Source organism: Staurois parvus, unplaced genomic scaffold (genome assembly GCF_062004578.1).
Source record: "Staurois parvus isolate SC_StPar_1 unplaced genomic scaffold, SC_StPar_1.0 ptg000011l, whole genome shotgun sequence".
Lineage (NCBI taxonomy): Eukaryota > Metazoa > Chordata > Amphibia > Anura > Ranidae > Staurois > Staurois parvus.
The window spans coordinates 33,765,924-33,788,497 of NW_028317807.1; the positions used below are offsets into that span (position 1 = coordinate 33,765,924).

Below are 22,574 nucleotides of genomic sequence, written 5' to 3' on the forward strand. Positions count from 1 at the left end.
AGCATTTAACTGAATGAAAATGATTCATTCAGGTTTTTTTTTTGTGATTAGCTGTGATTGGCCACGGATAATCACATGACAAAGATGGGCTGTGATTGGCCCAGCCTGTGCATGTGATCACTGTGACCATTCACAGCTAAACACACTTGTATACAATGGATGGCATGAAAGGGAGCCATCCATTGTATACAGCTGTTATGTGGCCTGCTGTGATTGGTCAAAGCAGGTCACATGGTACTGGCAAAGGGGACAGTACACAGATCTGTCAAAGGCCGTGTCCAAGGTACACAGTCGGTGAAAGATCTCACCACAGCGTGGCCCTGTGGGCACATGCAATGCGCAATCTGGGTAGGATGTCACATGACGCCCTCCCGGAGGGACAACATGTTCGCCCGGCTGTTATATTACTATAGGCCGAGCAGGAAGTAGTTAAGCAGTAGTAAACCCAAAAGAAAACATTTATTATATTGCAGCTTACCAATTCTAAGATGTGAAGGCTGCATTCGTTTTCTTTTTTTAGGTTTTATTTCATATATTGGCATTTGGTGATCTGCCCAGCAAGTCTGTTGTTTTTCAAATGAACAAGCTCTCTTTCAGATGTATCAGTTACAGGTATGAGACAAACCATTTACCACTGACGTTGGTGCTTACAATGCTCAACTTTTATTTATGCAAAATCTTTATTCCAAAAAGGAAAAAAAAAATGTTTGCTGTAATGACTTATAAAGCATGAGCTGGTGTTTGGCTTCAAGTTGTTAGTGTACTTAAATCTGCTAGCCCATCTAACACTTTCCTCTCCCCCTGGCTGACAATGCTGCTGTCCAAAGGTGCTCCTGTGCTTCTTCATCCAGAGTGGAGGTACTCTAATACCGGTGTTACTGGCCACATCACCAGGTGAAAACAGAGGGGGAAAGCCTAAAAAAAACTAATACAGCCACCACATCTAATGATTGATAAACTGCAATATATCACATTTTTGGTTTTGGGTTTAATATTGCTTTAAACGGTTTTGAACAACAGTGAGAATTGTTTTCTGCTATTTGATGTTTTCACACCTTGGAAGAAGGGCTGCAGGGCACTATCACCTGAGGGCTTCAGCTGAGTCATTTGTACTGTGGGTTGATCCAATTGTTTGAGTTGTTCAGATCCATTTGTATAGAACGGCATAAGTACACAACCTGACCTGCCATATACTAGTTTTGTGGCAGTGCTTTTGTGCTCATTGTGCAACTAAAGCCACTTCCATTACAGTCTTCTCACATGGGTTGTTTGTCAATACTTTAGCGGCAAATGTGTCATAAAGTAAGGTGGGCACGTCATAGTTTGAAAAATACATCATCTACATTTGGTTAAAGTTGAAAATGATTTTAGCCTTCCAGATAGAATAGACGGCTTCTGGCCACAGCACATAGGGGGAAATTACCTTGACCGTACTCATTTTCTCACACTTTTAACAGAAACAGCATGATAAAGACGAGAAGATTGTGTAGACAGAGTTCACTCATTGGCCACCTGAGATAGCAAAGCCAGTCATTTGTCTATTTACACACATCTGAAATGAATTGCAGGAGGTTATGAACACATGAAGCCATTTAACGAAACCCTATTGTCTTTTAAAAATAAATTTTAAAAAAAGATCAGTGTGATTTTTATAATTCTATCAATGTATGTTGTTTGAAAACTATTTCTATGTACAATTTGCGATTACACTGTTCAACAGGTAAAAAGTTTTGGGCATAAAATTAGCTAATCTTACATAATTTTGGGGTGCTGAAAACGAAAATGACCCTAAAAAATGTTGATTGGCTCTAGTTTCCATGATATATTCACCCATCTAATGACGTAAGCCATTCAAAATTATGATGCAACTTCAGCTGCATATTGCGCAATTGATACTGGTGACCAATAGAAAATGTCATGTATACTGAGATGATGCAATATTAGCCTTTAATTGCATCACTTCACTGCATAAAAGCTGCAGTATCTGTAGCTGATTGTAGTTTGACAGCGTCTTTACATTTCGTTTTATGCTTATATAGGCTACTCAGTAATGCCTCGAACTTGTGTGAATAAAGCAGATAATTTCTGCTATATCTGCGGTGAAATAACTTTTATCTCACAAAAAAGGAGGATAACAGGAATGATTAAGAAAGCCTACAACTTGTATTTTGGCTGCAAGATAGGAGACCAGGACAAGAGCTGGGCACCACATATATGCTGCAATTCTTGTGGGACGGCACTGGAGCAATGGTTAAATGGAAAAAAGGCATCTATGCCTTTCGCTGTGCCAATGATTTGGAGAGAGCCAACAGATCATGTTAGTAATTGTTACTTTTGTATGGTGCCTCCAATTGTAAAAGGGCTAAATAAGAAGAAAAAGTTATCTGTGCACTATCCAAATATTCCATCGGCAATACGTCCAGTTCCTCATGGAGAGGGGCTACCAATTCCTAAAGCACCAGAATCCTTCATGGTTGAGTCAAGTGAGGAAGAACCTGAAGCGTGTAGTCACGTGCAGTTGTAAGAGATAGCCCTTTCCTCGAATACAAGAGAAAAGCCAAGAGAAGCAAAACCGACACAAACTGAAGACAAAACTAGTGAGAATCCTAAGTATTAAAATGATTCAACTTAGCTTATGGCTATAATTTTTCTTGGTAATCCTATGCAATATATTATGCCATTTAGGCTTTGTTATGTAGTCAATATCACTTGCTTTATATTTGTGGAAAGACATCTATCTATATAATTATTGTGCATTATGTAGTCATTACGCCTATAGTAGAAAACTTTCCGTTTACAGAAAAACTAGAGCCAATTGACAAATTTCATTGTTATATTTGAACTCAGAATGTGAAATTTATTAAGAAATGGATCCTTTTGTTTCCAAAACTGGCAAAAAATAAAAATTAGTTGAACAGTGTTATGGATAGACATGGGGCAGCCATATTTGGCCATTGCTTCCTTCTTTACTACACAAAGAGGTTGATTTACTAAAACTAGAGAGTGCAAAATCGGGTGCAGCTGTGCATGGTAGCCGATCAGCTTCTAACTTCAGCTTGTCCAATTTTTTTTTTAATTAAATAAAAAAAATAAAAATGGAAGCCGATTGGATTGGTCCTCTATGCAGAGCTGCACCAGATTTTGCACTCTCCAGTTTTAGTAAATCAACCCCAAAGGTTGTACTTTACTGTTCATCTTCACAATGCAAGTCTATGAGTTGGCTGCTTCATTGCAAACAAAGGACTACGCGTGTGGATAACACCTAACCCCAACAGTTGTTTAAAGTGATTTCACTAAGCCTCTGGGAGCTCCCTCTAGATACTAATTTACTAATCTCCCAATTTTCATGGGCACTAGGTGCATAGAGAATGAGGGTAGGGTACAGTACAGTTATTTACATTGTGTGAAAAGTGTGTCTTGTGTCACCAGCTTATAGCTCTCCTTATGAACTGGCACAGCACCAATTTAAAATATAGCCCTAATTAACCAATTCAATACCGGGCAATTTTACACCTTCCTGCCCAGGCCAGTTTTCAGGTTTCAGCGCTCTCACATTTTGAATGACAATTGCGTGGTCATACAACATTGTACCCAAACTAAAATTTTATCATTTTCTTCACACAACTAGAGCTTTCTTTTGGTGGTATTTAATCACCACTGGAGTTTTTATTTTTTGCTAAATTAACAAAAAAGTCCGAAAATTTTGAAAAAAAAAACACGTTTTCTTTGTTTCTGTTATAAAAGTTTGCAAACAAATAATTGTTCTTCATAAATTTAGGCCAAGATGTATTCTGCTACATGTCTTTGGTGAAAATAACCCAAATTAGGATGTATTTTTTAGTTTGTAGGAAAGTTATAGAGTTCACAAACTATGGTATAGATCTGAATATTGATCAATCCTGAAGTACTGACAGCCAATCTAATTTCTTGAGGTCCAAGAATGTCAGAACAGTACAGATATTCCCCAAATGACCCATTTTTGCAGAGCAGACAGTCCGACGTACTTCATAAGAGGAATGGCGAGTTTTTTGAAGTCGTATTTTTTTTGTCATAATTTTTCGGAAAATGAAAAAAAAAAATTATTTTCACTATTTTTTTTTTTACATACTGTGACCAGTGCAGTACAGCGTCATTATATAACTGGCACGGCGGTGATCAGGGACACTGACTGGTGACAGTATGAAAAAAAAAAAAATTTTTTTTTTTTCATTTAAAATTTTTTATTACATAATTTTTTCTTTTTTTTAAGATTTTTTTTCATATTTCACTATGTCCAAAGTAGTACAATGTTACCATAGTAACATTGTACTACTTTGGGGAAGTGATCAGTATTTTTTTTTTTTTTTACACAATTTGCTTATAGCAAAGAATTACTTTGCTATAAGGAAGCATTTACCTGAATGACATCGATTCATTCAGGGTTTTTTTTTTTTGTGCTTAGCTGTGATTTGGCCACAGCTAATCACATGATATGTGCATGTGATTAGCTGTGACCATTCACAGCTAGACACTAGTATACAATGGATGGCATGAATGAAGCCATCCCATGTATACAACTGTCATGTGACCTGCTGTGATTGGTCACAGCAGGTCACATGGTATCAGCAACGGGGGCCGGTACTCAGATCTGTCATCGGCCTTGTCCGAGGTACACGGCCGGTGACAGATCGCGCTGCTGTGCGGCTCTGCAAGCGCGCGAACTGCACATGTGCGAGAGGACGCCATATGGCGGCCTCCCGGAAAGGTAATGCATTTTTGCGGACGCCATTTGGCCATAGGCCGGGCGTCAAATGGTTAAGTTTAAAAAGTGGCCCACCTTGAATTAAAAAAAATGTTGCATACATTTATAAACCTGAAAAAATAGAATCACCATCAGTTTTCCTTTTTTTAACGTCATATTCAAAAGGTTATTCCAGTAGGGAATGCAGTGTCCTTGTTTATTATGTATTCTATTGAGAACTTACAAAACTGTCAGCAATATGAAAATGCTTCATGTACTGTTGTGGAACAGCACATATGTAGCCTGTTTCATTTGCATCTTGCTTGGGTCTGTCTGGCTTGTTATTGCACAGGGAGCAGCTGAAAGCTGGTGATACAGTCAATAAGCCAATTTGAGGGCGCAAACCAGACCTTGCCTTGGCGTACCCTGCCTGGGACATATTTAGAAGTCTTATCGTAAATTATATACTGTGTGCAAAACCTTTGATCAGAGTCAGAATCAGCATGGTAGGCTACAGTGTTAATAGTCTGGGTCACATCACTATCAGGCTTTGGTTGGCGAATGAGAATTTGTCCTCCAGCCGCTTTAACCAGCTCAGTCAAGTCTTCCTTTTTTTGTTCTTTGAAGGACCCAAGGAAATAAAAATGACATCCATCCAGTAGTTTTGGAAGCTATGTAAAATAGAAAGAAAAAATTACATAAGGCAGGAAACTTATCCATAGTGCTTAAAAATAATTCTCAGAAAGTTGAAAACCATTCTACAGCTGCTTATATTACAGGACTAAGACTGTGTGTGTAATCAAGAAAACAAAAAGCTGGAGAAAAATGTAAATTCTCATGTTGCCCAAAGCAATTAATCTGTATTAAGAACTACAATTTCTCAACTGAATATTAAAGGAAGAGCCAAAACGGTTTTCTAGTGGCAAAACTATGTTTACATTTATACCAAAATGTAAAATACAAGACATCTTCTACAGTAAGTCCACCAAGACACAAGAATTAGGGGTTAATATGGGTACACTACAGGAAAAGGAAATCTGCTTATTCTAAAAATGACCAGATCTACTTAGTCAGTATCTTTAAGCAATTACTGTATTTTCCTTAAAATCTTCAATTCACAAACATAAGTAACATGAGAAATAAATATTTTTTGCATGAAATGGGCATTTGGCTGTGAAATTAATTTTCTCATGAATAACTTTTTATTTATCTAAGAAGTATCATTTTAGTTTACAAGGGGATAATCTATATATTTTGTGAACCTATGTTCACAGTGAAATTAGTTAATCAATAAAACATTTGTGAAAAACTTTGATTTTTGTTTAGTGAACTGAAAAAAATACATGCTAATGACAATAATGCCTAGAGTATACTTTTGCACATCAAGCCTGATCTGTAGTATAGACACAATGATTGTATTGTGGTCATATAGAAAAGATTACAAAGATCATTCACTCAGAAGTTTAGTCAGTTGTACACCGCCTACTGCACTTTTACTTCGGCAGAGCGACCCCACCCCATTACATGTACGTGATCCAGCATTTTCAGGTAGGGGGCGTGTGTCTGCCGACTCATCTGTGCTGTCATTCTTTACAGCAAAAGTCAGTCAGCAGCAGGGGCAAACTGACCATTTGGAAACTCGGGCACTGCCCGAGGGCCCGGGGTCAGTAGGGGGCCCCATGAGATGCATATATATTATAGGTAGTTATTAAGAGGTTGTTAATTAAGTTATCGTGTCACCCAATATTTGATTTCCATTCAGTAGCCAAAAAAAGGCATTCAAAAAAGGGGGGTTTGTGAAAAGAGATTCACAGAAAAGCGGCTACATTATGAACAGACCGTGACACTCAGAAAATTTTCCAAAAATTATGCTTTATTACACAGATATAAATATGACATATGGGCGTTAGCCCTGGTTTACCATCACCTCAGTATGAGACAATAACACACAGACCTAAAACCATATAAAATGACATCAAGACCGGTCTAAATGTATGTGCAACAGAAAAAGTGACTGCAAGAGTCTAATATCTCTGTAGTACAAACACATAGGTAAACACTTCCCTGAAGAGGTGTATCCAAAAATTATACCATAGGTATACCATAATATTAAATAATGAATTTACACCAATATCATAATGGTGAATCCCGAACAGGGAATCCAAAAATTATACTATGGATATACGTATATCACATGTATGAGATGCGGTAAGCACAATAAGCGTAAAGAGGGGAACAGTAAGCCTCAGGCCTGTTTGGAAAAAGACATGAATGTCACATATATGATGCAATACATTCCTGTGCCGACACACGTGGATGGATGTAAAAAACTGGGGTATTTTTGTTATAATGACCCTCATGTGAATTTTCAGATTATATTGCCATCTTGTGGTATTTGTTGGTATCTTTTGATAATTGATATTGTCTCCCCAAGAACCCGATTCAGTGGATGGAATTCATGATTCTTTGATTTATATCGCCATCTCCTGGTTAAAGTGTGATAAAAGCCCCAACAGACTGGTATATGTAATTTATGACCTTTGATTAATATATGTTTTGGTTAAAATATCAAGCCTCTCCCCTCTCTATGGACTCCAGCCGCCTGCCTTTTTAATTTTAATTAAGACCAGTAGCTGTGCTAAGTATTTAGCCCCCCCCCTTGTTTTCTTCCATTAGGAACAACTGCAGGTCACCTCTTTTGCATAAATGGGTGGGTCTTTACCCACTATAAATAGGATATTGAAATGCAGCTGTCCCATTGGTCCTGACGAAGCTGAGTGAGATACGCCCATCGGCGAAACGCGTTGACGTCATACGTCAGATACGTCACTTCCGGTCATGCGCACTAGGTGGAACGCACGCTGACCCATAAGGAGGAAGCCATCTTCACATGCCATGAGGCAAGCGTGAGCAGTACAGGCGCTGAGAGGGGGCTAGAACCCGCGGTATATCGGCGGATGTCAGCGGTGGTTCCTGGGCCTCAGTGGCCGTGTTTGGCAATATCCATGAAGGACTTTTCTTTCATTCCCTTTATCCACGGCACAGGTGGTGAGTGGATTGTTACAGGACATTAGATATACGGTCCTCTGTGATCAATATGACCTACATATCTTATTGAGTGCAAGCTCTGTCAGTGACTTCCCACATTATTTGTTTCACTACAGGATGGGGACATTATGGTGCTTTGTGTAGGATACAGGACATACCGCATATAGCTCAACAGGCAGAAGATTCCTTGGGATATGTTTTGCTTTTCCTACAAAGGGTGGTGTGTAGTCCACATACAGTGGTGAAGACACCATTTCAAGCAGAGTGCTGCAATCTGCACCTTTTCTCCCATCCTGGGAATAAATGGGGCTTATTTCCATTCAAGAGCTTTATGATACAGCTGTTCACATAACAGATGAACGGGCCCCAACCACGTGTGCCGGCACAGGAATGTATTGCATCATATATGTGACATTCATGTCTTTTTCCAAACAGGCCTGAGGCTTACTGTTCCCCTCTTTACGCTTATTGTGCTTACCGCATCTCATACATGTGATATACGTATATCCATAGTATAATTTTTGGATTCCCTGTTCGGGATTCACCATTATGATATTGGTGTAAATTCATTATTTAATATTATGGTATACCTATGGTATAATTTTTGGATACACCTCTTTTGGGAAGTGTTTACCTATGTGTTTGTACTACAGAGATATTAGACTCTTGCAGTCACTTTTTCTGTTGCACATACATTTAGACCGGTCTTGATGTCATTTTATATGGTTTTAGGTCTGTGTGTTATTGTCTCATACTGAGGTGATGGTAAACCAGGGCTAACGCCCATATGTCATATTTATATCTGTGTAATAAAGCATAATTTTTGGAAAATTTTCTGAGTGTCACGGTCTGTTCATAATGTAGCCGCTTTTCTGTGAATCTCTTTTCACAAACCCCCCTTTTTTGAAGGCCCCATGAGATGCCCCTGGTACCTTTTGCTAAGGCTTTTTTGATTTTGGGCAAGGACACAGGGGCCCCATGATTCCCTATTGCCCGGGGGCCCCATGAGTTGTCAGTCTGCCCCTGGTCTGCAGGTCCCAGTCATAAATCATCAGGCAGGCTGATCGGCTTAGTGAATAACAGTACAGAGTATACTAAGAACACAGGACTCTGTACATTGGAGCAGCAATGTGTCTGTTTTTTCTCCCTGCTTTGCAGGGTGAAAACACAAACACATCTAGTAGTAAAAGGAGCACATATTACACATTGTTATGCACACAGTTAACCCTTTGATTGCTCCTAGATGTTAACCCCTTCCCAGCCAGTGTCCTTAGTACAGTGACAGTGTATAATATTAGCACTGATCACTATATTAGTGTCACAGGCGAGGTCAGTGGCAGTCAGCCAGTAACCACTCAGTGTCTGTGCAGACAGGCAATCTGACACTCACTATCACAGTCCCACCATAGTCGCTGATCACCACTATCACTAGTATTAAATAAATGAAAAATTCCAGTGTATATACCATAGTTTGTAGACACTACAACTTACACAAACCAACCAATATACACTTTTTGGGATTTTTTTCTTACCAAAAGACAGGTAGTAGAATTCATTTTGGCCTAATTTTATTAAGAAATTTTTTTAGAGGATATATTTTATAGCAGAAAGCATTGGTTTCGAGGCCTAAGCAAATTATTTTATACATCCTAGGAGTTTTTTTTTTGGGGGGGGGGGTTCTTAGCCAAGCACACCCTGCTACGTGAATGCCTGAGCTAAGGGCAGATGGATTCCAGGAAGTAAATGCTGTATGTCATCTGTCCTTACTCAAGATGGCCACAGACAAAAATGCTAGGAGTTGTTCTTCAAAGGGATTTCTCAGCAAAATAAAGCAGGGAGACATGGATGGGTAGGGGGAGTTTGCTTTGAATATTAAAAATCTTTTCTTTGGCTGGTGGTTAGTTAATAGAGTCTTTGGTTTGTGGTGCTCAGATGCAATGTACTTCCGCTTTAACTCTAGGCAAAAAAAAACCAAAAAACTTTATTTAAAATGTATATTTATCAATAGTTAAAGGGTTATATATCCATTTTTGTGCACTAAAACCTATGAAGAGAGAAGAGCTGTGGGAGGGACCCCGGAGGAGCACCTAATACAGGCTGCAAGTTTAGCTTTGGCCACTTGAGTACCAGCCTGTAAAACCCCTTTATTACTAAGCCATTTTTCAGTGCGAAGATAGTTTGGCTGACAATTATTTCATCATGCAACACTAACCAGATGAATTTTATATAATTTTTTGGGGCGCTTTATTTTGGTGGTATTTAGTAACTGCTGGGATTATTTATTTATTTATTTTTTACTATAGAAAAGGAAAAAAGGCCAAAAGGTTTGGGAAAAAAAAACAGTTTCCCATACTTTCTGTTAAAATAAAATACCAGAATAGTATGAAAACCCCCAAAATACCCTTAAAAAAAAACAAAAGAGACTCCAAGGTGAACTAATTTTTTTTGACACAAATTTTCAAAAAAAAATTAAGAAACATGTCAGTATTGAGCGGGTTAAACACAGAGCTTAGTCATTCACAGAAGAAGGAGGAGGTGAAGTATTTAATGTACTGGTCTCATACAGTGACATCCTGGAGATGCAGGAGTTAATGTTCAGATGTGCAGGATTAGGGAGGTGAAAGGGTTAATATACAGGTCACGACATCATAATGATAGCATGGATAGGAGAGGGGTCTTGAAAGGGTTAATGAAACTGATCCCTAATCAAAGAGAGAATGAATGGATCAGCAACTGCAGCTGTTCATCCTTTCATTCTGTTCCCATTTATAATTACACAGTCTCTCCCCTTCCCTTTTTGTAAGGGGAGGCATCAGCACAGTAAACAGTACCAAGTGATTGCTGTGATAGCCAATCACAGCAATTACATGGTACCCAGCCCGTCAGATTAGCTGAGTACAATGTTTATGTGTACATTGTGACCACTAGCCCAACCGTTATTTATCCAGTGCCATTCCTAAACAGCACTGATTAAAAAAAGAAAAAAAGTACTATGGTACAAAAGGGGTTAAAGAACTCCGGGAATAATACACAGATGAGAACAGCCCACCTTTAAAACCAAAATAGCAAAGTAACTCTATACTGAAAATATCAAATGTAATGCATGTGTAAGGTGGTATAGCAACAGAAGAACTCCAGGGAAAAAAAAAAAAAGTTTTTAAATCTGCTATCCCAAAATGAGTTAAACCCAATAAGGTGTATACCACTTCCTGGAGCTCTCCGTTTTTTTTTGTTTTTTTACCAATTTACTGTTTAACTGGGTGCCCATAGATATTGCTATACTTCCAGCATTCAAATATCCCAGCTATGGATGCTTGACACAGCAGCTATAGTATTGTTTGCACTGCCTGCCTCTCCTCTCCCTTTGCTTAACCAATTCAATACCGGGCAATTTTACACTTTCCTGCCCAGGCCAATTTTCAGGTTTCAGCACTCTCACACTTTGAATGACAATTGCACGGTCATACAACATTGTACCCAAACTAAAATTTGATAATTTTCTTCGCACAACTACCACTTTCTTGGTGGTATTTAATCACCACAGGGGTTATTTTTTGCTAAATTAAAAAAAAAAAGACCAAAAAGTTTGAAAAAAAAAAGTTTTTCTTTGTTTCGGTTATAAAAGTTTGCAAATAAATAATTGTTCTTCATAAAATTTAGGCAGAGATGTATTCTGCTACATGTCTTTGGTGAAAATAACCCAAATTAGGATGTATTTTTTAGTTTGTAGGAAAGTTATAGTTCACAAACTATGGTATAGATCTGAATATTGATCAATCCTGAAGTACTGACGGCCAATCTAATTTCTTGAGGTCCAAGAATGTCAGAACAGTACAGATATCCCCAAATGACCCCTTTTTGCAGAGTAGACAGTCCGACATACTTCATAAGAGGCATGGCGAGTTTTTTGAAGTTTAACTTTTTTTGTCATAATTTTTCGGAAAATGAAAAAATTAAAAAAATTAGTGTCGCTATTTTTTTTTTTTACATATTGTCACCAGTGCAGTACAGCGTCATCATATAACTGGCATCATCAGGGACACTGACTGGTGACAGTATGAAAAATTTTTTTTAAGATTATTTTTTTTAAGATTTTTTTTTCATTTTTCACTATGTCCAAAGTAGTACAATGTTACCATAGTAACATTGTACTACTTTGGGGAATTGAACAGTATTTTTTTTTTTTTTTTTTTTTACACAATTTGCTTATAGCAAAGAACTACTTTGCTATAAGCAAGCATTTACCTGAATGACATTGATTCATTCAGGGTTTTTTTTTTTTTTTCCTGCTTAGCTGTGATTTGGCCACAGCTAATCACATGACATGTGACCATTCACAGCTAGACACTAGTATACAATGGATGGCATGAATGAAGCCATCCATTGTATACAACTGTCATGTGACCTGCTGTGATTGGTCACAAAAGGTCACATGGTACCGGCAACGGGGCAGATACTCAGATCTGTCATCGGCCGTGTTCGAGGTACACGGCCGGTGACAGATCGAGCCGCTGCGCCGCTCTGCAGGAGCGCAATATGCGCATGTGCGGGAGGATGCCATATGGCGTCCACCTGGACCGCTGATGACATTTGCCGCCCGCCATTCGGCCATAGGGCGGGCAGCAAATGGTTAAACACAGAACACTTTTCATTTTGTGAAACCATTTCACAAAATCCAAAACTTTTTTGTGAATGGACATGGGAGAGAAGGTGCTGGCAGAGGGACTGCTGTATAGGAGAAGCTATCTCTCGTCTTGGAGCTGTATAGTTAAAGCTAAAATATCCACGATCAATAAATTTGTAAATTGTAACCAAAAGATATCTGAAGAAGAGCCACATCTTGCACTTAACTCCTTGTATGCCAGCAAGTCACTGTCCTACTGCAAAAGCATTCAGAAAAGGATTGAACACTGTTTTTAAAAACATGCTTGTTCCAGACTAGTCATTTACAGATGACCGTTTTAAAACTCAGTGAGCGAAGGAGCTTCTATATTCCTTCCCCTAGGTCACTGTAAAGAAGGTGATCTCACTCTGCGAGGCCTCCAGGATTTTTAAATTGAAGTTTCATTACTACAATTTCCCGTTCACTTGGTCGCCAAGGAGTGTCACAGCTCCTGATGTAATCACTGCAGTTACTGAAAACAAAAATCTAACATGAGAATGAGATTTCCTAATGCTAGCTACAGCAAATGGACAGACCTAGGAATTCAAGGGTATTGCGTAACTCCCTGGAAGCAATAAGCAGCCTGTGGGTTAGTCACCAAATTTGTGCTATTTAATTCCAGACACAAAAGCTGCCCTTGACTTCAGGGAATCCTTGCTAATATTCCACTATAGGAATGTTAATGTCAAGAATGTAAAAATGACCATATTCTCACTTGTTTATTAAGGAACACAAATCTCACATTAACAGTGGCTATAATTGGCTCCTTAAAATATGATTTTATTGCAGCAGAACAAGCTTTTGCTAGTCACAGAAACCTGAGGTTTTATTAAAGAGATAAAACATTTACCAGCTGTTCTCGGTTGAGGCGAGCTCTGTGAGGTCCACCCTTTACCTCATGTGCTTCTTCTGGCACTTGACCACGTGACTCTAGGCAGGCCTTCACCCCTGAACAAATACAGGAGAAATTATACACATGAGTATTATATGTGGCGTTTGAGCTGAATGGTAACTTGCCTGCACGGTTGTACACGGGGTAATGACAGTATTAAAATCTATTAAAACACTGAACACCATCTTAGGGCTGGTCCACACCAGCTGCAGTCTAATGCGTTTTAATTCTGCATCAAAAATGCATGGAGAGTGTAACATGGATTCCAATGGCCCAGTGAAGTGCGTTCCAGTGCAGTCAACAAAAGTAGAACATGTTGCATTTTTTCTGTACAGAACACACATGTGGAATGCTGCAAAACACATAAAAAATGCACATGTCCTAAACTGAGATGAAGAAAACAAAAAGGGTGGGAGGGAACACTGATGTGAATCAGCTCATAGTGTTACCAATTAAGCAGAAATGACAGAAACACAAAACCGCTAAAGTGATGCAGAGCTGAAAAGTTAGCCAGCTGAAAGTTAGCCTAAGAATAGTAGGAAAATAAATGCAATATCTATCATACACTGCACAGGGAATAAGTAACTCTTTACAAGAACAACCAATGTGAATTTACACCCTAGGTTGTTGTACACCTCCTCGCTAGTATTTAGATCTATTGTAGTCTTTTTATATCATATACACTATATTGCCTAACGTATTGGGACGCCTGCCTTTACATGCACATGAACTTTAATGTCATCCCAGTCTTAGTCCATAGGGTTCAATATTGAGTTGGCCCACCTTTTGCAGCTATAACAGCTTCAACTCTTCTGGGAAGGCTATCCACAAGGATTAGGAGTGTGTCTATGGGAATGTTTGACCATTCTTCCAGAAGCGCATTTGTGAGGTCAGGTACTGGTGTTGGATGAGAAGGCCTGGCTCACAGTCTCCGCTGTAATTCATCCCAAAGGTGTTCTATTTGGTTGAGGTCAGGACTCTGTGCAGGCCAGTCAAGTTCCTCCACCCCAAACTTGCTCATCCATGTCTTTATAGACCTTGCTTTGTGCACTGGTGCACAGTCATGCTGGAAAAGGAAGGGACCATCCCCAAACTCTTCCCACAAAGTTGGAAGCATGAAATTGTCCAAATTGTCTTGATATGCTGACACCTTAAGAGTTACCTTCACTGAAACTAAGGGGCCAAGCCCAACCCCTTGAAAAAAAAAAAAATTCACACCATAATCCCCCCTCCACTAAACTTTACACTTAGCACAATGCAGTGAAACAAGTACCGTTCTCCTGGCAACCACCAAACCCAGACACATCTATCGGATTGCCAGACAGAGAAACGTGATTCGTCACTCCAGAAAACTCGTCTCCTCTGCTCTAGAGTACAGTGGTGGCATGCTTTACACCACTGCATCTGATGCTATGCATTGCACTTGGTGATGAAAGTTTCAAGGTCTTTAGCTATTGACTCTGCAGATAGTTGGTGACTTCTGCGCACTGTACGCTTTAGCATGTGCTGACCCCTTGTCATATTACGTGGCCTACCACTTTGTGGCTGAGTTGCTGTTCCCAGTTGCTTCCACTGTGTTATAATACCACTAACAGTTGACAGTGAACAATTCAGTAGCAAGGAAATTTCAAGGATGGACTTATTGCACAGGTGTCAACCTATCACGGTACCACGCTTAAATTCACTGAGTTCCTGAGAGCAACCAATTGTTTCACAACTGTTTGTAGAAGCAGTCTGCAGGCCTAGGTGCTTGATTTTATACACCTGTGGCCATGAAGGGAATTGGAACACCTGAATCCAATGATTTGCAGGGGTGTCCCAATACTTTCAGCAAGTGTGTGTGTGTTATTATTTTTTTTTTGTTAAACAAGCCCACAGTAGTGTGTGCATACTATATTATATATACTATATTCACTTTCTGTAGAATAAAGATGTTGGTGCCGCAGCTGGCGGTCACCATACTTCACCTAATAAGAAAGTGTTGCAAAAAAAGCAGCTTTGCTATAAAAATCTGTGTCCAATCACTCTGTAGATGTTGAGGGAAAAGGAAAAAAACAAACAATCTTTTAGATTAGAATAATAACCAAAGCAAAGGGTTTAAAGGTTTAAAGGATTGACCACATGATGGGAATAGGCTGCTATGCAATATCGGAGTTTCAAGAGGTTTTACAAAGTCAGCTAGGACACTGAAAGTCAATGTCCTGAGAACCTTTTAAATCTTGTTCTACTACTAATGGTTATCACCATGTTAAAGCACGCCTAAACTTAAAGTGGTTGTATACCTCAAACATGAACTACGAGCAAACACATATCCCTCTATAGTATGTACTTGTCTCAATACAAAGCACTAAGTGCCTTTTCTGTCCAATGCCTCGTTCCTCTGATATAAGCATGAGCCACTTCTGATGTGTTTTCTTGACACCAAGAGAAAAATGGTGACAGCCTGTGATTGGCAGCCTCAGCTCTGTCCCTGTGTGCTGTGTGAAGGAGGCGTATCCTCTATCAGCTCTCATAGCTCTCCTCACTGATGTAACTTCAGCTCTCTGCCCCCTATTTTTAAAAGCTGAGAGATTCTGTGTAAATTCTGCACCTTATATGGATGTAGGAGAAAGAAGGCGTTCGATAAACAGGTACAACTTATGTAGGAGGATTTATTTAATCTCTGTGTATCACCTGAGGCCAGTCACTTCACTGAGTATGTGTGAGGGTTTACAACCACTTTAAAAACTTACCATTTCTGTTTAGGGGAACAATCAGTCAATATGAACCCTTATCCCTCCCCACCCCACCCTTCCTCAAGTGCCTAGACGTTTGGTCATGTGTCCACCACTGTAGGAAGGCTGGAGAAGAATTTTCATCTGAAAAGATAAATATATCAGCCCTTTTATTTCTTTGCTCATCACAGTAGTGTAATGATGCTTCTATATGGTCCGATGAGCAGTTTACCCAGAAAGGTGATGCCACCATCCTGCCTATGTAGAATACAGGGAATGTGTGAATCACAACTACAAACATTTGGCAGGTAAAAGTTCACATAAATGTCAGCTGTGATTTACCAGTGTTGCTAAAAATTTATATAAAAATGTTCTAAATTGTACACTTCTGCAAAGTCCACAAATGACTGTAACACAGCCTTGTTTTCAGCTAGCCTAATGAAGACAGGAATTTAGTCATTTTGCACAGATGCGCTGGTAGTTAAAGAAGCTCCACTGGTCTTCACTTAGAACTACTTACATGCTCCCAAAGTCATTACAACCTAGCAATGTTTCGTGTAGTAATTGGGATCCCTACAGGCAGAGCACTCAGCAGAAAATAGACTGAACGGCAAGTACTCCAGCCATTGCACAATGGAAACATTTCTAGGCATGCTTTAGCTTCAAAACCTCTACTGCACCTACACAGAGGGGTCACCAAATAGATTAGAATCCAATGAGCTAGGAAAGAAGAGTATCTAAAGAAAACAATACAACTCTCTCCAAATGTTTGGCTGCAAGGAGTCATTTTAGAGAATAATGTCAAGATTTGTCCAGTCCTACATACAGGCACCTATTAACCAATTCAATACCGGGCAATTTTACACCTTCCTGCCCAGGCCAGTTTTCAGGTTTCAGCACTCTCACACTTTGAATGACAATTGCGTGGTCATACAACACTGTACCCAAACTAAAATTTTATCATTTTCTTCACACAACTAGAGCTTTCTTTTGGTGGTATTTAATCACTGCTGGGGTTTTTATTTTTTGCTAAATTAACAAAAAAAGACCAAAAATTTTGAAAAAAAACCCCACGTTTTTCTTTGTTTCTGTTATAAACGTTTGCAAATAAATAATTGTTCTTCATAAACTTAGGCCAAGATGTATTCTACTACATGTCTTTGGTGAAAATAACCCAAATTAGGATGTATTTTTTAGTTTGTAGGAAATTTATAGAGTTCACAAACTATGGTATAGATCTGAATATTGATCAATCCTGAAGTACTGACAGCCAATCTAATTTCTTGAGGTCCAAGAATGTCAGAACAGTACAGATATCCCCCAAATGACCCCTTTTTGCAAAGTAGACAGTCCGACGTACTTCATAAGAGGCATGGCGAGTTTTTTTAAGTTGTATTTTTTTTGTCATAATTTTTCAGAAAATGAAAAAATTCTAAAAATAATTTTCACTATTTTGTTTTTACATATGTCACCAGTGCAGTACAGCGTCATCATATAACTGGCATGGTGGTGATCAGGGACACTGACTGGTGACAGTATGAAAAAAAAATATATATATTTTTTTTAATTTTTTTTAATTATTTTTTCTTACATTTTTTTTCTTTTTTTTAAGATTTTTTTTTCATATTTCACTATGACCAAAGTAGTACAATGTTACCATAGTAACATTGTACTACTTTGGGGAAGTGATCAGTATTTTCTTTTTTTTTTTTTTTTTTACACAATTTGCTTATAGCAAAGAATTACTTTGCTATAAGCAAGCATTTACCTGAATGACATCGATTCATTCAGGTTTTTTTTTTTGTTGTGCTTAGCTGTGATTTGGCCACAGCTAATCACATGACATGTGAACATTCACAGCTAGACACTAGTATACAATGGGAACTTCACTCTCTCAGTCAACTCTCTCATTTTACTAGGAGGCGCAGTATGTGAGTCTTCTCTGAGGTGCTGGATGCTTAACTATATTGGTGAAAGCTTGATGTAGACTAGAAAATTCTGGCAAGTGTGAAATGAATTGTATTTTATATTGGGAATTAATGGACGCGGTGCCATCTCTACGAGTAGCTTCAAGGTTTAATGGGCTGTGCAGCACCAATCTAATGTGTGTAGGCAAACCAGTCATCGATAGTGCTTGATATAGACCAGGTCTCTCTGGCTGGTCTGCAGTCTCTGACCGTCTCCTGTAGCCTGTCCGCAGTCTCTGACCGTCTCCTGTAGCCTGTCCGCAGTCTCTGACCGTCTCCTGTAGCCTGTCCGCAGTCTCTGACCGTCTCCTGTCCGCAGTCTCTGACCGTCTCCTGTCCGCAGTCTCTGACCGTCTCCTGTCCGCAGTCTCTGACCGTCTCCTGTAGCCTGTCCGCAGTCTCTGACCGTCTCCTGTCCGCAGTCTCTGACCGTCTCCTGTCCGCAGTCTCTGACCGAGCATTTGAGTCATGAAACAGCTGTGATTGTCTGTCACGGTGATCACATGGTCGTAAAAGTTCCTGATCAGTAGCATGTTCTGGGAGCTTTCTGTTCCCCACTGGTGTCTGTGCTGGCAGTGCGCAGGGCACGCATTCTCAGCACAGAGAGTTGTTTATATTGGGTCACATGTATGTGGCCTCTAAGCGGGTGAGCTTTAACTATGTCGGCGGGAAGAGGTTAACAGACCAATTTGTCCAGCAAAAGTAGCAGCAGGTTTGAGACAAACCATTTAACATTGGCGGGGGGGGGGGGGGGCTTACAAAGATCAGCTTTTATTCATTTATGTAAAAGCTTTATTCCATAACCCGGCTAGATATGCACAAAACTGCAGCACTCTATATCACTGATGTTATGCACTGCATAAATAGTAAAGGGTGGTATTGTCTGCTTTAGTGGATGAACTCTGCAAGTAACTGTACTCCCTTTTACATTGCCCTACATAGGCGACCTCAGCATTCAGTCACTTTATCCTCCCCACTACAGGCTCCTACAAGGAGAATTGTCTTTTCGTTTTCTGTACTCAGGTTAGTAGTTTTGCAGAGCTATGTTTTTAAGTCTACTTCTTTATTCACTCCTCTGGTTACCGCCACACGAAAAATGTGTGATGAACTACATCCTATACCATAATGGTCATGGGACTGAGAACCTATATTTCTTGTCTCTATCCTCTGTTACTGTCTAATAACTCTATGGGAGTGATTACATCTCCAGGGACACCAAACAAAAAGAAGCGCTAACAGACCCACAGTAATTAAACACGCTCAAATCACTGGAAAAAAAGCAGACTAAACTTGGTGTATTGGGCATCCTCCCCAAGGATCCATTGCATGAATTTCTACAGCTTTCCTTACGAGGCTGTGTTTTGTAACTAGGAAACTGATGGCACAGAAATGGACCTCTCCAGTTCTTACGTTTAATCAGTGGAAGAACACTGTTAATTCCCTGCTGGAAAGAGAAAAGCTTACTTATCAGCACAGAGAATGCCTCTAGAATGGATATCCTGTGGTCTTACATATTACCTGCACAGTGCTCCAACAATGCTGCTCAAGGGAGTGTTGCTTAAGAGGGTCTGAATAGAAAGATTCACTTTAGATACATAATCCACATGTGCCATTAGCTGGCAACACTTCTACAACTTACAAGAATATTGAAGGATCCAGCAGCCAACAGACATCCCCATCATACACTTCATGGTACGGAGCATGGGATCCTCCCCGACAAGAAGGTGAGTTACTAAAAGACAAGAAGACAACCATAAATTTACAACAAAATCTTATAACTTCATTTTGTGTCTTGTTATTTTAGGCTTCAACAAATACTATGTACATACTATAATAATTATTATTACTGTAATATGGCTGCCTTGATGACCACCAGAAGTATTTGGGAAGTGGAATGGAATGATCTACTGATCACTCTTGACGTGTGGTATTTATTGAAACAACTCCAGTTTGAATTTCCCAGGTTTGTTAAACCAAGTTTAGGTTACCTCTAGACATGTCAAAACTTTAATAAAGTTTAATAGACTGCATGCACTTTCTTAACCACTTGACCTTCATGACCAGGGCATGGCCTATTCAGCATGGGATATTATGCGGTCATGCAATGCTGTACCCCCCAAAAAAGTATATCATTATTTCCACACAAATAGAGCTTTTTTTGGTGGCATTTGATCACCACTGGGTTTTTTTATTTTGTATTAAATATCTGAAAAAGGTTGAAAATTCTACTTTCTGTTATAAGACATATCCAAAAAAACAAAAAAAAACTGAAAGTCAAATTTCTGCATAAATTTAGGCTGAAATTTATTCTGCTACATGCCTTTGGTAACCCCCCCCCCCCCAAATCCTAATAAGTGTATATTAATTGGTTTGTGAGAAAGTTACAGTGTATACAAACTATGGTACAATATGTATACTGGAATTTACACAGCTATGATGCTCTACTGGTAATGGCGGTGATCAGTGACTTATAGTGGGATTGTGGTAGTGTGGAGGGTGATCTGGCGTAGCCGATGCTGGCTGGGAGGTACACTAACTGACATCAATAGTCACACTAATACAGTGATCACTGTGCTAATACTGTACACTGTCACTGTACTAATGAAACAGGCTGGGAAGGGGTTAACATATAGGGGCAATTAAAAGGGTTACCTGTGTACCTAACAATGTGTAATGCATGTCATGTGTGCAGCTTTCACTTTAATATCTGGCTGTTTTTATCCCTGCTTTGCAGGGAGAAGTAACAGCCTGATCACTGTTCCATGTACAGAGTTCTGTGTTTTTGTAAACACAGAACTCTGTGTGTGATTGGACACAGCGATCAGCTGATTTCAGCAAAAATCATTGGCTGACATCAGCTGCCAAACCTGTGCTGTGTCCAATTATACAGCAAGGGTCGGCAGGCAAGCTCCAAACCTGGAAGAAGGCCGGTCACATTTAGCATTAAATGAGGCCCGTGTTCACGACTCTTCTGTCATTTGGATATGCTGTACTGTATGGCAATATTTTCATTTGAAGTAATTTCAAAATACAGGAGAAAACATCACCAAACTACCACAAACAGGCCAATACATATTTAAAATTCAAAGTGTCACACTTGCAGAGAATGTAGCCACCCACCTGAACTGCTGTAGTTAGAGCATATTTCTGCCTTCAGAAGTGCAGCAAGCTTGGCAAGATTAGTCTTTTGAGAGGCTGACAGGCCGCTAGCCAAAAGGACAACAGCTTCTTCTCTACACTGGCGTCTGTTCAGCTGGAAAGCACACAATCCAAAGAGACACCATTAAAAATTAACTTGCGTTTTATTTGGTACCACCTAGCTATAAATCATAAATATTCCATATTTGACACAGTTTTCCCTGCCATTTATAGCACGATTATGAAGGTTCAGTTTGGATTTATTACAGATTTGCCAGTCTGTAGAAGCACAAGCTGTAACATTCATATTGCGTACCATTCAGGTGTACTATATTCCTATTTAAGGCATGTATAATATCAACTTAATGTATATACATGATAATATGTTATACCAATGCAGGTAAACGTGCAGACACATCAGTTCATTAAAGAGACGGAGCAGAAAGCTCTAGTTTGGGGGTCTTCAGCCCTAGAAAAGGTCAGTGACTGATACAAAACACAAAGGTCTATAGAAACTGTAATAGTTGAAGTTGGAAAAATCCTCTAATATTTCTATTAAAGTAATCTGATCGATCCTTTTTTAACCACTAGCCACCAGTTGCACACATAGAAGTGGCCTCTCAGCAGGTGGGCTTTAATGCCAATATATATGCTGCATATATATGCATCTAAAAGGTAAACTGTCACTGGTGCCATGCAGTTCTCCTGCAGCCTGTCAGTGTGAGCTGTCTGCCCGTACATCATACGAGCACTGATAGGGAAATTGCATATTACATATTTCCTTATTAATATTGTGGCTCAGTTATGTTTAAGAATGCCTCGAAACCATGGTTAAAGGGCTATACGAGGACTAAGTCTGATTACCTTAACAAAGGAATGTTACTATATGGACAAGCCATCTCACTCTCCTTTCTTAGGTGGTCATCATGTTGTTTGCATGGGGGTGGGTTGTCCATTTCCTTGCACACAAGTCCAGTATATGACACACAGCTAGGCTGGAAATGTTTGTCTCTACCCACGGCTTGCAATAAGCATGCGTCTGTTCTGGTCATCGGACACGGCATATACTGGAGGGAACCGTGGCGGAAACAGCATCTTTGGTTAAGTATTTTGTTATATTTTCTTTATCTGTATCTGTCATTACTTGTAATAAATGTTTTACTTATAAGTATTTGTATGATCTCTCTTTGCACATATCGAAAACAACCCCAAAAACATAACAAAACAAGCACGCAGGTTTATACTGACAGGAAGACTCAATGAACTACCACAGTACTTAACAGTCGGTACTGTTTCATTGATTGACAGGGATCTGTGTATGTAGAGTATGGGTAGAAGATCCCTGGTTCCCTGCCACAAGAATGGGGGGGGGGGGGGAATCAGGGGGAAAGAGGTCTGATGCTAAACATGCTACATGTTACACCCTAAATAT

At 39.4% G+C, this 22,574-nt stretch overlaps 1 protein-coding gene across 1 annotated transcript in view; it reads right to left on the reverse strand.

The window, feature by feature from the left end:
- Positions 1–640: 640 nt before the first annotated feature.
- The window catches only part of BARD1 (BRCA1 associated RING domain 1), a 122,949-nt gene continuing 101,015 nt past the window's right edge, over positions 641–22,574 (reverse strand). The window contains exons 8-11 of the mRNA XM_089672327.1: positions 21,125–21,257; positions 19,644–19,736; positions 13,282–13,379; positions 641–5,391 (exon numbers count right to left, since the gene is read on the reverse strand). Coding sequence (XP_089528453.1) covers positions 5,062–5,391; positions 13,282–13,379; positions 19,644–19,736; positions 21,125–21,257 — 654 coding nt within the window. The 3' untranslated portion in view covers positions 641–5,061. The remainder of the gene's footprint in view (positions 5,392–13,281; positions 13,380–19,643; positions 19,737–21,124; positions 21,258–22,574) is intronic.